The 19,018-nt window shown below is 35.7% G+C and overlaps 1 protein-coding gene across 10 annotated transcripts in view; it reads right to left on the bottom strand.

Moving 5' to 3' along the window:
• CFTR (CF transmembrane conductance regulator) overlaps positions 1-19,018 on the bottom strand; it is a 221,127-nt gene that overhangs the window by 144,608 nt on the left and 57,501 nt on the right. For 7 of the 10 annotated variants that reach the window (XM_082472243.1, XM_082472245.1, XM_082472250.1 and 4 more), the window contains 4 exons: positions 6,035-6,250; positions 2,674-2,763; positions 1,650-1,813; positions 708-833 (listed from right to left, as the gene is read on the bottom strand). In XM_082472243.1, coding sequence (XP_082328369.1) covers positions 708-833; positions 1,650-1,813; positions 2,674-2,763; positions 6,035-6,250 — 596 coding nt within the window. The remainder of the gene's footprint in view (positions 1-707; positions 834-1,649; positions 1,814-2,673; positions 2,764-6,034; positions 6,251-19,018) is intronic. The other 3 variants (XM_082472248.1, XM_082472244.1, XM_082472247.1) reach the window with 3 other exon arrangements.

Raw genomic sequence — 19,018 nt, 5'->3', positions numbered from 1 at the left:
AAAATTTTCTCAGTAACAGTATCTCAGTCTGTGCTGTACTTTTTTGCTGGCTATAATCTTTACTAATCAGTGAGAGAAAGGTTATCTAAGGTAAAACAAGACCGGAGATGTAGACGGTTGCCAAGTACTGATTCTACTTCAGGTGGTGGCTTTCATTACTTGAACTGATTTCTCAAGTGGAGGGTTTATAGAAACACAATTTATAGATATTACCCTGCATTACTCGTAAGTTAAGGAAGAACAAACATATTTTAAACAAACAGAAGGGTTTGTTTTTTGTTTGTTTTTCATGAGCCATAACATATAAATTAAGGAAGCTATAATACTAGAGAATCATTTATTTGGTTCAGAATCATATCCTTATTACTCTAGCAGTTCCACTTAAGGTTTCAATCAGTCTCTAGAATCATGATCATTATTTTAGTCAATAAGTATATTAAGCAGCTATAAGCACATATAGGCAATTCTTTCATAAGGGATACATATCCTTGTAGTGCAAAATAGCACACTTGACACCTATGTAAAATGATAGCCCCATGAAAATGGCATTAAGCCATAACACATGAATATTGATATAACTTAATACAACTGTTTGGTTGTCAGAAATTTCAAATATGAGCTGAAGTCCACTCTGACATACTCATTTTTAATATGTTAAACCTTAATTGGCTAATTCAATTGATACTGAAATTATCAGAATGACTTACTGTCTTAGGTTTTCAATTATTTTTTCCATTGCTTCTTCCCAGCAGTATGCCTTAACCGACTGGATATTTTCAATCATTTCTGACGTGATCACCAGTCTTTCATTAATCTTTCCAGCTCTCTGATCTCTGTAAATTAATCCATCCACCAATCAAATACTTAGTAAAAACAAGTCAAAATGTCCACTAAGAACTGCCCAAGCTTTTAAGAAAAGCCACATTTCTTTTATTAAACAGATGGAGGTTTATTTTATTATCAAATATATAGTAACAGAAATAGTAACTGTCATTTAGTAAATGCCTCCCATGTGCCAGACACTGTATTAGATGCATGTCATATGTTATGCCTAATTCTTCTGACAACCTAACAGAGGTGATTACCTCCATTTTAAAGATGAAAAAAAACCAGAAACACAGTGGCTGAAGCAGCTTGACACAGGTCATGTAACTAGTAAGCATGCAATCTGGGATTCAAACTAAGAGCTATTTGACTCCAAAATGTGTACACTTTCTATCATACTCTAGCTGGCAAACTAGAAGTCCTCTTTCATAAGCAGTGACTGGTGTCACTGATTCATTCTGTAATAAAAAGCAACTAAGCCTGTGGTGTGATGATTCACAAACCAGGGTAGAAAAAGCCTATAAACTCTCCCCAAAATATATGCATTCCCTCCCATTCACATAAATGTTTTATCCATTGTACCTAAATCTCTGATGTGCAAAAAGTGAACTGGATGGTAACATATTTATAAAGAAATTCTATAGACTGACAAGCAAAAACATGTCCCCTTGATATAGAAAGTATTACGTCATGAAAATAATTCCTTTTACGTAACACCTAGCAAGATCACGGTTCAGTGCATAGAGAAGTTCTGGTTTTATTAGAGTGGGCTTTTGGAAAACCTAATTTAAAACCCTTTCAAACTATGTAAATAAGAGTGCTACCTGTACTTCATCATCATTTTCCCTAATCCGGCTTGAAGAAGGGCAAGGACTATGAGGAAAGCAAGTCCACAGAAGGCGCAGGCCTGTAACAACTGCCAGAGCAGCCCCATCAGCAGCGTCACTTGCAAAGGAGCAATCCACACGAAATGCGCCAGTGCAAGTCCCTGAAAAATAAAATCACAGTGAAAACCACTGACATTTTATCCTCCACCCCCAAAACAAAGGAAAAAACAAGCAAAGAAGAAAGAAATCAAGCACAGTGAGCTCATACATCAAACACTTCATGGTTCTGAACACACTAAAATCTAGGTATTCACTACATGGAACACATAGCAATGTGCTTAAACATTCTACGCATAGGATTTCCCCCAAAACAAACTTCAAGTCACTGTGATCTTTTTCCAGTGGAATTGCATGGTGATTGAAGAATTTATTTTAAATAACTTACTTCTGTGTGGATAAAGCAAGAGCCATGACACAGAACATGAGAGAACAAAAGACTCTTCAGAAGTTCAACCTACACAACTGTACAACCTTATCACCTGACAGTATATTCAGAACACATGCATGCTCAATTCAACAGTAATTTATTTAGCATCTGCTAAGGGTTTGATACCATGTAAAATACTAGAAATGCAAAGATAAATAAAACAATCTGTCCTCAAGGACCTCGAATTTTATTGTGACAGAAGACAGCACTGAACAAGAATTGCTCAGAGTATCATACTCAGCCAAAGTAAATAACTGATTTAAAGTATTAAAAGGAAACAAGATCTGATAGGGACTGAACTGTAAAAAAACCTTGTAAATACAAAGCAAGCTGAGGTGCCCTTGAGTTGCGTGGTCCCGTGAGACCCCAAAATGGCACTCTGCTACACAACTTAGCCTTCTCAGTTTTCAGAAATAGGTAAGGTAGGGATGCTTACGACTTAACCACTTATTACTGTTATCTGACCCAGAAAACCTTTGGGGTTGTATGAGTTATAATAAAGATGCATAAAAGATTAAATCAGTAGGTACATACTTCATCAAATTTGTTCAGGTTGTTGGAAAGGAGACTAACAAGTTGTCCAATGCTTATTTTATCTAGAACACGGCTTGACAGCTTCAAAGTCTAAAAGGAAAATAGGAAGTTAGATATTGTCAATGAACAGTAGACAAATATATTTATAAGTAATGTTACAATACAGCTGAGGAATTAGGTAACTATGCACGCATTTTTAAGTTAAGGTAATGAAAATTATTTTATGTTCATCTAACTCAGTATCTTCTCAGATTTATAAATATTTCTCTTTACAACAAATATTACACTGGCATGCCTCTTCTTATTTTATTTTACAGTATCTAGTGAGTAGTAACTATTTTTTCTAATCCAAAATGGGAACAATATTGTACTTAAATATTCATTTATATACTGTAGAGGGTTTTTTTTTTTTTTTTTTTGCTTTTGTTTGTTTTTATAAAAGATGGAACCAAAGGCAGTGAAATTTGAGATTAATACCTCGGCCTTACAGGGAACTATATTCAATATCTTGTAATAACCTATAATGGAAAAGAATTGAAAAAATATATATATAGATATATATATCTATATCACTTTGCTGTACACTTGAAACTAACACAATATTGTAAACCAACTATACGTCAATAAAAAAATTTTTTAATAAAATCTTGGCCTTAAATTTTTCATGCGACCTTATAGTAACTCTGTTGAATAAAATTACTGTTAAAGTCAATAAAATTATATTACAAATAATTTAATCATTAATAATTTTGTGAAAGATTACATTAATAAAATATTCTTAAATTTTACAAAGAAAAATATATCCATATATACAAAATAGAATTTTTATGTAGATAAATTATTATTATGAAAGATAAGTCATACTTTGCCTATAAACTTTAATAAGAATTGATTTGCCATTAGATGGCTTTGACTGAAGAGTACCTATCTAATATTTGCTTCAACTGAATCCCTCATATATGTATTGAGCACTTAGTAGATACAAATCACTATATTCAAGGCTTCAGGGATTATTGTTAAGATTTCTTAAACATAATTCTTGCCTCAGGATAACCTAGTACATACATAACTAAATATGATAAATTAGTCAAAGGGAGTAGATAGAATAAAATAGGGTGATTAAGAGAAAGTTCCCATATCTGGTTATAAAAATCTGCAAATATTTTATTGAGGTTGAATTTTAAGATGGGTGTGGAATAATGAATAGCATTTAGATAAGCACAGATGAATAAGGAATAAAGCAGTTAATTTCAAAATGCTATTAGAGCAATACAGGGCAGGGGAGGGGGGGAGTCCATTGAGCTGGATGACACATGACCTGGTAACATGCTCAGTCTCAGGTAACTTGAGACTGGGCTTAACATGGGTTCTACATGGCTTAACATGGAGTTTATGTGCACAATAAACAGTGAATATCTGTTCACTCTAGTTAACTTTATCTTCTTGAAATTCACAGGCAAAGCTCAATCTAGTTTGTATTTAGATTCATTATTTAAAATATAATTTGAATGTATCATGGTTACAGATTTTGGAACAAAGAAAACTATGCTCTACTACAAAATCTGGAACAATGTGGGAAGAATTAGTGGCTGCCTGCCACATGGATGAAACTGGTCAGATATGGTACCAGTTTATTTTAGGGACCAAACCACAGCCACATGGAGATGAAATTGTATTCTTTGGTGATGATGTCAATGCAGGTCAATAGGTGTGGCTAGAGGGGTAAAGAAAATATGTAAGAACACAGATAATCAATGTTGAAAAAGGACAGGCACAACTTCTAACTTTTTATTAATGCATTCTGGGTCTGAAAGCACATATATCGCTGTATTTGTGCTAAACATTCAATATGAACTTATTCACAAACTAACCTGCTCCTTCTTTGATCTCCCCTCCCCTTAGCCCAGAGCACTTCATGTTTCTCTCTGCCTATATAACACAATTTGAATTGCTATATTATTTCAGTACTTATTTTATGTTCTCTAATCGTTGGAAAACCCTCCACTTTAAGGATTGTGACTTACCCATTTTAGAAATTTTGACGCAGTTCTTGTACAATGTTTTATAACTTTTAGGTCTTAGCTTCTCAAAATATTTTATCCATAAAATAGGGATAATAGTTTCTACCATATGGAGTTTTGGTCAAATGAAATGATATACCTAAAAATCACTTAGAAGCTTGTCATGTACATCCTTAGCTATTAGTTACCATTATGATAAAATCACTTTTATAAATATTTTTAAACTGGATTCAACTTTCTTTGATATGCATTCTGTGTAAATTCTACCCTCCAAATAATACCTAATAATTTCATCATTTACATATAATTTCTGGATCAAGATAAAATTTTTATTGATTTATCACCCATGCTTTCCTGGTACTTGTGAACTGATGAGACTGTGGCTGAGGTGATTTGATTAAACTGTAGACTCGGTTTTTCCCTTGTGCCTCCACAGAAGGCTTTTTTGAACAATAAAGTATGGCTATCAAGGTTTTACAACACCACTGACCTTGCATGTATATTATGGAAGTGTTACGGGTTATTTGCTAGAGGGAATTTCAGGTCCGTGTCCCTTATAAGCCAAGTATACAAAGTTTTTACATTGGGGTAAGAAAAAAGAGAAGAAGGATAAAGCAATATCCAAATGATTCAACCAAACAGGTTTCTATAATCACTTGGTAGATCAAACGGTCACACATGAATCAGGCTGGTGAAAGCACATGTCATTGAGGTGACCTTAAATTGTGTTTGTAAAGTAAGGAAGTCTTAATCTGAATTCACCCAAAGCACACATCAGCAACTTGGGCTCTTAACTGGACAGTGCACACAGAAAAGCAGAGAAGGTTCTTATGGTTGCCATGCATGTGCTATTCGAAAAATTTTTAACTTGCAGAACTTAGGATGACAAAAATCTAACTCAAAATAAGGCAGTGGATACCACCACTGTGTCACAACTAGTTAAGGTAGAAATTTCTATTGCTTGGGTTATTGTTAACAATTTCTTGTTGTTGAACGTAAAGATACATGGCAGTTTACAATAAGATGATATTTTGTCAATGACTTTTAGGCAGATAGTAAGAATCATTTCAATGGGGAGCCATGGATTCCAAAAAATGGTATATGACTAGTGAAAAAAAAAATGAAATCTAAAATATAGGCAGTTTATAGAAGGCACTCAATAATTATTAGTTGAAGTGAGGTGAATTATCAAGGAAAATTAGAAATATTCATTATTGCTGCCATTTATTTCACAGGTATACAAAACTGATTTCAGCATTTACCCCTTATTTGTATCAGTATGGCATTTAAAACATGACGCCACTAACACATAGCATGGAGACTGTGCAAGGAAGTATTACCTTCTTATAAATCAAACTAAACATAGCTATTCTCATCTGCATTCCAATGTGGTGGAGGCCAAAAATGGCCGGATGAAGGAGCAGCATCCTCACGATAAAGAGAAGGCATAAGCCTATGCCTAGGTAGATCGCAATGGCGCGTTCCACCTTGTTATCTGGATCATAGGAAGCTATGATTCTTCCCAGTAAGAGAGGCTGTACTGCTTTGGTGACTTCCTGCAGAAGAGGGAAAACAGAGAAATGAAATTTTATTTTTCTTTCATAAAATGCCCTCACAATTTCAACACAAGAAGTTTCATCTTTACAGGAGATGAGAGAGGGCCATGCCATACATGAAACTCTGGATGTCCTTTGTAATATCTTTACACTTTGAAATAAGATTTTATTTTAGGTTATAGCAAAGGTCATTTGGAGACGTTTATGTGTGAGGTATTTTTTACTAAAAACTGAATAGCGGCCATAAAGCAAAGGTGTAATTTCTGGAATAGTGTGTTAATTGGTAACATCTACATGGCACTTAACAATTTATAAAATATTTTTCGTTTGATTTTTTTGACAACTTTAGGAGTCAGAGTAAGCATTAATATTTTCACATTGCAGGTGAAGAAACTGAGGCCAAAGAGACCAGGTGATTTGATGTGATTTCAAAATAGAACTTTCAAAAGCACTTTGAGTGATGGAATTATTACCAGAATGAACAGTTTCTTGAGGCAACCACATAAAGGGGAACTGGCAACAGGAGGGAGGAGCGTAAAGGCACTGGTGGTATTTAAAGTCCGGTGCCACACCCTTCGCAGTCTGGGGTAGGTGGGGATTTTAGGAAAAAAGTGTGTCAGAAGACTTCAGCCTCAGGCCAGTTTCCAACAATTCATCAAGCCCTCAAAGGCCTATGAGTTAACAAGGGAAGACCAAAGTTGTGTTTTCCAAATCTTCCTCATCAGATCTTCAATTGATCACTAAATCAAATTGTTCATCAAATTCATTACCATTTTGCCTGAATATGTAAGAATAAATCTGAACACATGGATTTGAACCCAGAAGGTCTAAGTTTTAACCATCTTGCTAATTTGCCTTCAAAAGAGAAAGACATGTAATCCTGTTTTGTTTTATGATGGCCTAGTGAAATGGGGATCTGAGGCTAAACCCTTCTGGGAAATAATATTATGCTAATTGATTCCATTTCAAATGTGTATTTTCAAGCCAGACTGCCCTTCCCCCCAGTATTGCTCAGCATTACTTTCTGGCAGCCCATAATTTGCTTTTTTTTTCTTTTCTATTTTCTACTATGTCTTCTCTAAACCTCAGTGCCCAATCCCATCAGCCCTCTCATTCTCAATAAATGAAAATGCTTTCCTATAACAACTTCATCCCCACAAGGAATCCTAAGCTATAGCACCATCATTGACTGACCACTAGCTTTGGGTAGCTGCTCACTCTATACCTGGTTGGTATTCAGTACCTCATTTCAAATTAACTGTGTAGACCAAGGATCTGAATGTAGGAAAAGATTCAAACCTTTAAAAAAAAGTTTCCAAACTAATCACAAACATGGAATATTAGAGTTCTCTCATCTCACATAGCCATATTTTAATATAAGTTTGAATTACAGCAAACAGACAGGTGCTGAAAAGAAAATCGCTAACTACCTACCCAGATATACCATGTTAATAGTTGGCCAATATCAACTGAAGAGCACTTTTTTTTTTTTTTAACTTCATATCATCTTTATTTTTTTTAACATCTTTATTGGGGTATAATTGCTTTACAATGGTGTGTTAGTTTCTGCTTTATAACAAAGTGAATCAGCTATACATATACATACATGCTCATATCTCCTCCCTCTTGCATCTCCCTCCCACCCTCTCAATCCCACCCCCTGTATCCCACCCCTCTAGGTGGTCACAGAGCACAGAGCTGATCTCCCTGTGCTATGTGGCTGCTTTCCACTAGCTATCTGTTTTACTTTTGGTAGTGTATATAAGTCCATGTCACTTTCTCACTTCGTCCCAGCTTACACTTCCCCCTCTCCATGTCCTCAGGTCCATTCTCTATGTCTGCGTCTTTATTCCTGTCCTGCCCCTAGGTTCATCAGAACCTTTTTTTTTTTTTTTTTTTTTTTAGATTCCATATATATGTGTTAGCCAGCACTTGTTTTTTAAAATGTAAATAAGTGAACAATTACTGCTTGTTGGCATGTGTCATTTTATGCATGCTTTGTACTTTTGTTACACATGTATCCGTTTTTAGAATGTATAGAATTGTTTTTCAGGTTTTAAATTTTATATAAATGGTATCATATCGTGCTTCTTGCAACTTTTTTTTAACTTAAAAGTTGTGTTTCTGACATTTAGTCTAATTGATACTTGTATATCTACCTCATTTATTCTGAGTGCTGTTTAACATGACATCCTGTGAATAAATCAGGCTATTTGCCCCACTGCCTTATGTTGGAGAAGATGGGTTGTTTCCATTCTTAAACTATTACAATCTGTGCAAGTGTTGCACTCACTGTTTTCATTAAATTCTATAGATCCATGCCAAACTTTCTCTAGAGTAGATAATTTTATTTCAAAATAACTCCTTAAACTAGGAAAATGTACAGTTAAGATAAACCTTAGATTTTAAATTATATGTATAAATATATCTGCAATACAAATATAATTTTTCATAGTATGTTTATAGTGGCAATATTTCATCCTCAAAATTATTTTTAGATCAATATTTTATCCTAGAATTTTTCAATATTATGTTGTTCTTCCTAGACAAATGTCAATGCCACATCTACTTTGATTTACTTTTCCATTAATAGTGTGTTTGCACTTGGCTAAAATGCTCTCAAGTTGCAGTCAAGGGCATTGGATTCATGTGTGCCACCCATGCTAGAGATATTGTGTGTGGCCACAAAGCAGAGAGTAAGTAAGGAGCTTGGATGTTTACCAGGCATACCAGATAAAACATAATTTCTTGTTCATTATAAGACAATAATCAGAAGACTATGATCTGTGACTGCTTCTCATGAATCCAACTGCTTATATCGTAATTAACATAATCACCTTTCTCCTTTTTCCAGAACTCATATATATATAATCTCCTAATAGATAATAATAGAACCACTGATAAAGACCACAATACATATTTCTAAGGAGTAACTCCTATCTATGGAATGCTAAAAGGAGCATTCTGAGGAAAAAGAGAAATATTTTAGTAATTGAGCTGTTCACAGAATTTTTAGAGTTAGAAATGTACAGGCTTACATAAGTTTTCTCCTATCGAGTAATCTGAACTAAAGTCCCTGCCATTGTATCACCATTATATTTTTTCCAGAACCTGTCACCTCTATCACAATAGACCCATTTGCTGAATTTATTTTGATTTATAACAAAATAAATAAAACTGTGTCAATCCAATTCAGACACCTATTCTGCAGGTTGCATAACTGAATTAATTACTTGTCTTCTTGCCTCAAGCAAAAGAGGACATAATCATCCTCTGAACAATAACAGCTATTACACAATGACACTGGTAGCATTACTGTGGGAGGGTACCTGTTCATAGAAAAAAAATGCAGTTTATTTCTGGTAGAGAAAATTCCAATAATTGGACCATCTGCCAGCAGCAAAACAACATAAACCTCACCACAACATGGAACTGTCAACATTCAAGGACAAAATCAGCACTCCAGACCCCTCCCTCCTTTAGTTTCCCCTACTCTGTTTTAAGCAGCATGTTCTCTAATATTTATAAGGAAAGCATTTACAGACATCACCTGATTTTATAATTTGGGAGGGAAAACAATGGTAACTGATACCTAGCTTAATCTAGGTGTGCAGTCCTTTACAAAAATCATCCCTGTAATGACTGGGAGAAACGCAGTCCTCTATTCTTGATATGTGAAAGCTGTGTGAACCCTGTTGCCAGTATAGTTTCAGTTACACAAGAAATTTCCCAATCTGCCACCATGTAAAATAGTGTAAGCAGACTGAGGCTTGAATGTAATGAGTCGGAATGTAAATTAATTTGAAAATTTGATAAAATATTTTATTAATTTTTAATTAGACACAAATCAAGATGAAATTAAGGGTTCACTTAGCTAATGGAAGAAGTCTGATACCAATCTTTAAGTCAGCATGACAGGGAAATGAACACTGAATTCAGAGTCATGAAACCCAAGTTCTTATCCCAGCATGTTACCTACACTCTCTGTGTCACCTTAGTCACTTCCCTTCTCTTGACAGTTTCCTCACTGATAAAATGAGTGGTGGAGCAAGCTTATCTTAAAGTTCCCCTCCAGAGATAATATCTTGGAATATATGATCTGAGTCTGGGGAGTCCTGTGGCAGAGGCTGATGATTCTTGGGCAAATGGTCCTGGCACACATCCTGACATTGCTATGGGTATTTTCTACTCAGAGGGATGCAGGTCTGAATAGGATGAGTTCAGAATGCCATCTGAGTAGAGGGGATCAGGTTAGAGAACAACACAAGTGACTATATTCCTGCTAGGAATAATCATGAATCTCAATTTAGATCAGCCTCCCAGGGGAAAATTAGGAAGCCTGAAAATACCTCCTGGGAAATACATCTGGTCTCTCATGGGATCCCCCAGACCAGAACTTAAAGTCACTGTAGATGAGTCTGAATCCTTTAACCATTTTGTTCTACCTGCATACCTAGGACAGGGTCAGATGTTTCTAGAGATGGGGATGTCCGCTGGATATTCAGACCAAGAAAGAAATTTCAGGTGAAAATAAAAAACTTAGTTCACGCTTGCAATTACATTAAATTAATTAATCCCAAAATAACTTTACTTTAAAAATTACAATTCCAAATCCAAAGCATAGTTGTTTCTAATATGGGAAGAATCAATACTGAAGAACTTCTAAGGTTACATTGTTTTCTATTGTGTGTAGTCAGTAAAACCATCATCATCATCATCATCATCATCATCATCTCAACTTGCTTTAAATATATTTTATATATCTTAATCCCAGAAATACAGAAATAAGAAAATAAAAATAATAGAAAATAAGAAAATAGATTCCTAGATACCAAGCATAATAATCAATTAAATAAGTATCCCAATTATAGTAATGATACAAAAGATACTTTGTAAATACCAATAATTAATATATACATATCTTAAAATATATTCTAAAAAACATTACTAAGACATATTTTTTAAGTGTCAAATAAATGGAGAGACTTTAAAACTTTCCATAAAAAAATCTGAATACTGCAAAGATTACATTCTCCTCCAAGTTATTTTATAAGATTAATACAATCTTCATCAGAATTCCAAGTGGATTTTTTGGATGTGAACCATAAGAGCAGGGACTGCCTTAGTTTTTGCAACAATCTCAACATCATGCACAACACCTAGCACAGAATATCCACTCAGCAGATACTTGTTGAATCAATGGATAAAATGATTCTAAATTTCATTTGGAAAAAAAATGAGAGACTAATCAAAAACATGTGAGGAATAAGAATAATGTGTGAGAAGGTTTACATTACTGGATATTAAATTATATTATACAGCCAGAATAGTATGTGGCATGACAAAGAGATAGACTAACTTATCTGGAATGTTCAAAAACAGGTCCAAGTACATGTAGCCATTTTATATATAATAAAATACAGCATTTTAATTCAGTGGAGAAAGTGTAATAAGCAATGGAGAAACTGGAAACTCATTTTTTAAAAATTAGATTTCTATCTCATACATACATCCAAATAAATTCAAATGGATGCAATAGTTACATGTAAAAGATGAAATAATAAAAACATAGATATGTGTTTACACAATACTTGGGTAGAGAGGACTTTTTAAAATGTCAAATGCCAGAAACAGAAAACAAAACAAAAAAACTATAGATACTGGCAACAAATTTTTAAAAACTGAAACTTCTGATTGTCAAGAAAATAAAAAATTAACAAAACTCACTAGAAACAAATGACAGTCACCTCATACTGGTCAGAATGGCCATCATCAAAAAATCTACAAACAGTAAATGCTGGAGAGGGTGTGGAGAAAAGGGAACCCTCTTGCACTGTTGGTGGGAATGTAAATTGATACAGCCACTATGGAGAACAGTATAGAGGTTCCTTAAAAAACTAAAAATAGAACTACCATACGACCCAGCAATCCCACTACTGGGCGTATACCCTGAGAAAGCTGTAATTCAAAAAGAGTCATGTACCACAATGTTCATTGCGGCACTATTTACAATAGCCAGGACATGGAAGCAACCTAAGTATCCATTGACAGATGAATGGATAAAGAAAATGTGACATATATACAATGGAATATTACTCAGCCATAAAAAGAAACGAAATTGAGTTATTTGTAGTGGGGTGGATGAACCTAGAGTCTGTCATACGGAGTGAAATAAGTCAGAAAGAGAAAAACAAATACCGTATGCTAACACATATATATGGAGTCTAAAAAAAAAAAGTGGCTCTTATGAACTTAGGTGCAGGATAGGAATAAAGACGCAGAGGTAGAGAATGGACTTGAGGACACGGGGAGGGGGAAGTGTAAGCTGGGACAAAGTGAGAGAGTGGCATTGACATATATACACTACCAAATGTAAAAGAGATAGCTAGTGGGAAGTAGCTGCATGGCACAGGGAGATCAGTTCAGTGCTTTGTCACCACCTAGAGGGGTGGGAGAGGGAGAGAGGGAGGGAGACGCAAGAGGGAGGGGATATGGGGATATATATGTATACATATAGCTGACTCACTTTGTTATACAGCAGAAACTAACACAACATTGTAAAGCAATTATACTCCAATAAAGATGTTTAAAAAAATTTTTTTTTAATTAAAAAAAAAAAGAAACAAATGACAGGCTGAGGAAAATAGTCTCTCATAGATCAATAAGAAAGAGACAAACACACCAAAATAAAAATAGACAAAGAATATGAAAAGGCAATTTGCACCCCACAAAAGATATGCATAATTAATACATAAAAACAGTTTAAACTCACTAGGAACCAAAAGTAATGCAAATACAAAAGATAATATACTGTTTTTCACTTAGCAATTTGGAAACAATTTTTAAATGATAATAAGTATTGTTAGTGAGGGCTGAATTTCATACTTTAGTATCAGGAAAGTAAATTAGTACATCTTTTCTGGAAGGCAACTGGAATATCTACTAAAATTTAGCTTTTAAAGAGATGTGCATTGAAGAATTATTTATGACAGTGAAAAATAGGAGGCTATCTAAATATTCAACAATGAGGAACTAATAAACTATGGTACAGCCACATGAGTCATTAAACATTAAAATGATTAGGAAGAGAATTATCTAATGATATGAAAAGGCATTCACAAAACATTAAGAGGAGAAGTAGATTTATGACACATATGTAAAGTAATGATCCACCTCCCTTCATTAAGTATATATTCTCATGGGAAAAAACTGGAAAGATAAACATCAAATTTATCAATAATTATCTGATTATTTTCAGAATCATAAAAGAATATTTAAAAGGTAAAATAAATAATAAAATATTGGATAGAAAATTGTATATAACTTACGACAACAAATAAATGATAAAAAGAAAACACGCATACAAAAAAACAGAACAGAGTGAACACACATGCAGGCATACACCCAGAATTTATCATAAAATACAAAGAGTACTGGCTTATATACCAAAGCAAAGGCTTAAGATTCTGCCTTTGACATGGTAAACAAGAGTGTCAAATTTTTGTTTATCTTGATACACTAGAGTCTTATGGAAATTTTTGGCTTTATACAATTGCTAAATGAAAAAATTTTCCATATTCAGCATAGAAAATAAAACGTATCCAATGCCCCAACTGTATGTAGTTTTTACAAAAATGTATGTATACCATACCACAGGGGTCCCAACACCCAGAACCGGGCCACACAGCAGGAGGGGAGTGGCAGGCGAGTGAGCAAAGCTTCATCTGCATTTACAGCTGCTCCCCATCGCTCGCATTACCTCTTGAGCTCCGTCTCCTGTCAGATCATCGGCGGCATTAGATTCTCATCGGAGCAAGAACCCTACTGTGAACTGTGCATGCGAGGGATCTAGGTTGTGCACTCCTTATGAGAATCTAATGCCTGGTGATCTGAGGTGGAGATGAGGCAGTGATGCTAGCGCTGGGGAGCAGCTGCAAATACAGATTATCATTAGCAGAAAGGTTTGCACAGAGACCATAATAAATCAACTGCTTGCAGACTCTTATCAAAACCCTATCAGTGAGTGGCAAGTGACAATTAAGCTGCATCTTACGGAGCAGACTGGACATGAGCAACACACGGGTGTCACTGTCTCCCATCGCCCCCAGATGGGACCATCCAGTTGCAGGAAAACAAGCTCAGGGCTCCCACTGATCCCGCATTATGGTGAGTTGTATAATTATTTCATTATATATTACAATGTATTAATAATAGAAATAAAATGCACAATAAATGTAATGCGCTTGAATAATCCCGAAACCTTCCCCCCTCCTCCGAGTCCGTGGAAAAGTTGTCTTCCACGCAACTGGTCCCTGGTCCCAAAAAGGTTGGGGACCGCTGCCATACCAAGAACAGAATCTCAAAAATATTATTATAGTATCTGTCTACCCTGAATCATGTTTTTAGGTTCAGTGCCTAATTTAAAATGTTTTGCTTTTGGTATTTTCCTTTGAGTGTTCATTGATTTATTAACTATTACCAGCAATGTCTTCACTAGAAATCTAAGCTCTGTTCTTCATGTTTTGTAAGAAAACAATCCTAGACTTGCCGATATAGCAGCAAAAGTAGGTTTAATCCAGAAAATGCAATAATGGAAGACACGTTAAAATATTAATTTTAATTTCTGAAGTAATGCTTAGAATCTAGGTATCATTTTTAAACATTAGCAAAATATTTTCCTGTGCCCTATAAAAATGAAATTGGTACTTTAAGACTTGCTTATAGCATATATAGAGAAACAAGTAAATGCAAATAATAGGAGTATTTGTGAAGGTAGGTAGAGATTGTATTGAATGATACAGTAACAGGTAACATTTATAAAGCACTTGCTACGTACCAGGATCTATTCTACATGCTTAACTTGTTTAATTCTCACAGTAATTCTATGAAATATGTGCTATTATTGTCTCCATCTTACAATCAAAGAAACCGAGACAAAGAGAATTTAAATAACTTTCCCAGGTATCAGACAGCTAGCAAGTGGTAGAACTAGGATTTGAACCAGATAGTTTGACTCCAGAGCCCCCCATCTTATTCATAACCTTAAATAGAAAAGACAATGTTATAATATGACCTGGCAGTTGATCAATTCAAGCATTGTGACTAGTTCAGTATCAACCTACCAAATAAAGTTACAACTTAATATCACTGTAATTTAAGATAAAGCCATTTCTCTAGTCCCCGTATTATAGACACATAATTTAAAAGGTAGAAGGGATCATAGAAACTGTACACTTTCACCACATCACACTCATTAGTCACCATAGGATACTGGTTAACTACAAGAAGTAAAGAGGCACCATGTTCACACCAAGAATGAGGAAACTGGGCCACCTCATATCTAGTTTAAGTTGAAAGTATAAGATCACAGACAATTCCTAATTTACAAATCGATTTTGTTCTAAAATTTCACACGTGAGAACAGACGCATTTTGCCCTAGATACAATATCCTACCAGACATGGTGTTGGATTCCTAGGTTCGCCTTCAAAAGCACATATAATGGTAAATGCTCTTGGAGCACCTCTGAGTTCAATAGTACTGTAAAAGCCTAACCAACCTGCATAACAATGTTTTTACAGAAAGAGATGGATCATCTCCTCCGTGCAGTCTTGGAAGAGAAACATAGTCCCTCCTAGCTATACCTTTGCCCTCTCCACGCACACAGTCATCTACTTCTCTCCAGCAGAGTCCTGAGAGAGAGTGCCGGAGGAAGATGCAGAAAGTTAACAGTTAACGTTGGGATACTGCAGTAAACCCTCAGCCACATTTAATCTCAGTGGGATTCTTGTCACTTCTATTCAGGGGCTCCTTGGCCATGATTAGTCCACCTACTTCTCTTTTCACAATAACTGTAACTTCTAACTAGGCTTTCTCTTCTTTCATGACCCTGTAAATCCTTGCTACTCAAAGCATGGTGCTAGGGCAAACAGGATCTTCACCTGGGAGCTTTTAGAAATGCAGAATCTCAGGTTCCACCCAATATCTGCATTTTAGCCAGATGGGAGGGGGCAGTGGTTGGTATGCATATAAAAGTTTGAGAAACACTGTCCTTCTGTCATTAAAGGACTTAATATTTATTTTTTGTCTAAATTTTTTTTGATATTATCATTTTTAAAAAATCAAACTAAAAAATTCCATGTGTACCACCCCCCAATACCCTCACCTTAGATTCTAGCGAAAGTCAGATGCCTTCAGTGATAACGTTCCTGCTTGTCTACCTCAATCAGAATCACCTGGGGAACTTTAGCCCCGAGCTCATCCCAAACCAATTAAGTCACATTATCTGGGGTTGGGCTGCTGGTTACTCTAAAGTAAAAATTCTCTGTTTCAAAGAAATCTAAACCCCATGATTTTCCAAACCTTGACACAGGAACTGGGTAGTACACTGTGGGTAGCACAGGAAGTACAGCATGTGTGTTACGGATGTGGGTTCTAGTAGAGGGTAGAAATATTCAGGATGTAGGGTGAGTGTAGGCAATGTAGCATTCAAGTCCCTGCTGGGGTTAGAGAAGCAGCTAGATATGGGGGGATGGGAGAGGAAGCTGAGAAAAGAGTTCTCCATGACAGGCATCTAGAAAATTTGCTGGAGGTAGATGACCTTAGGTGAAAGGGACATAAGTAAGTCAAAGTGCCTAAGCCAGAGACTACCTGTGTGCAGAATTCCCCAAAACACTCTCTTAGTTAGCAGTTTGCTTGAATTCAACACCTACCCAATGTCTCTGTCAAAACATAAGGGACAAAGATCTTTTGCAAGGTAGACTGTGGGACTTGAAAACTCTAACAGCCGAAGTCCTAAGACTTCTTTATGACCTTGAACTTCTTGGGGTTTAAGAAATGTAAATAATAAAAGTAGTTTGACTCAAGTTGTACTGACATTTGTCTCAATTTGATGATGGAAATATGCCCAGAGCTGCCTAGGAGTCAAGAATATATTTGAGTGAATGCTTGTAAATTTCTTATCATAATAAAGGTATTGTGATAACCATATTCTCTCAGTAACCTGCTTACAGGACTCCCTTCCCTTGGCTTCCCTCTGACTGTCCTTAATTGACTTGCACACTCAATTCTTCAATGGCCAGTTTTTCCTTTATGCTGGGAGTCTTAAATGTTAAAGGCAATGTTATATCTGGCTGCTGAGTCAAATGGAGAAAAAACAAGTACATAGTTAATCATGAGAGGCCATAGCTGATATGATTTAAAATTACATCAGTATTGCAGAGAGACAAACTCTTTCATGATGGCATTTCCTTTTTTTCTTAACCTTTCACAGTCAACAGCTTTTTTTTTTTTTTTTTTTGGCCACACCAGCATGGCATGTGGGATCTTAGTTCCCTGACCAGGGATCAAACCCGTGCCCCCTGCAGTGGAAGCTTGGAGTTTTAACCACTGGAATGCCAGGAAAGTCCCAACAGCAAATTTTATAGTACTTTTTCTATCAGTCCTGAAACCAATCAAATATTCTTCATACCACAATTATCCTGGTTTAGAGGGATTAAGAACACACAGGATATCTTGAAAGTACGTCCACCTTTTACCAAGAGTAGTGTAAAGCAACTTCAAGAATCCCTGCTCATTTAATGGAAATTAAAACATTATCAAGATGACACACACAGAAGAAAGAAGGAATCCCCAGAAAGAATACGATAAATACTAAGGCATTGGTATAAGTTGTTTAAAAGGATAGAGGTCTTATTATAATAACAGCGAAATTTTCTCGCCTTCTTTTCTTCCTGTAACAGACAGAAAGGATGGAGTAGAGAGATCAGATGCTCTGAAAAGCTACACTCATCTTAATGACCACCATAAGTTCTTAAAGACTTAACAGTTTTTAACATTTTTACTACTTAAAACTGCACGGTGAGGCCGTGAAGCCTTTACTCTGTGACAAGGGTGAGAAACCCACAGCCTCACCACACCTGTGCCATTGCCAATGTAAATTTCCTCTCCACGCCTTCTCACCATACACATTTCAGCTGCTTTCCCCATCGGTTCTTTTCCTCGCCCATTTTCTACTGGTTATCAGTAGAAGTTGAGCTGATGGAAATCACCTTTGCCCTTTAAACATGCTGTCAGTTCCAGACCAGTGGCCTTGGGCTCAGCTTAGATCAGTGGCACCACTCACTCCCCTCAATCCCACCCCTGGGTAATTAATTAATACACCAAGAAAGGCTTTAAGATTCCTTTTGCTGGGATATTTTTAAGCTCGAAAAGTTTAAGAATAAGTTAGTCCTTCTCCACATCCACTCCATTCTTCTACCCTTAATTTTTTCTATATGTTTGACTCTTAGCACTGCTGGCTCTTGGGTGGATTTCACACAGTTCCTTCCCAAGTATAAGTGGAAAGATTCCAGTTGGTTCTCCTATCCTGCCACCTGCTCTGAACTTTCTTCAGATTTGCCCCTGAGGTGATCCTGGAAGAATCCTCAACATTCAAGCTTTTAACCTATGTCTCCTGAGCAGATGCAAAGAAGCTCAGCAGACCCAAGACTGATTACTACAGTCACAGTTCTATTGAGTACCTACATACAATCATTACAAATATAGTTACATAGCAATTATAATCTGATCTAATGCAAGGGTCATAGGTTTTGGAACCAAAGAGACCTGGCTATCACTCAAATTTACCACATGCATAACGTTGGAAAAGTTACTTAGTTTCCTGCATCTCAATTTCCTTTTCTATATATTTGAGATACTAATGTCTGCTCCATGGAGTTGCTAGGAGAATTACCTAAAATAATCTGTATAAAGGGCTTAATGCTAAACC

This window comes from Balaenoptera physalus (genome assembly GCF_965194825.1).
Source record: "Balaenoptera physalus genome assembly, chromosome: 8".
In the NCBI taxonomy this organism is placed as follows: Eukaryota; Metazoa; Chordata; class Mammalia; order Artiodactyla; family Balaenopteridae; genus Balaenoptera; species Balaenoptera physalus.
Note: the sequence above shows the minus strand (reverse complement) of the source record. Positions and strands in the feature narration are given on the sequence as shown.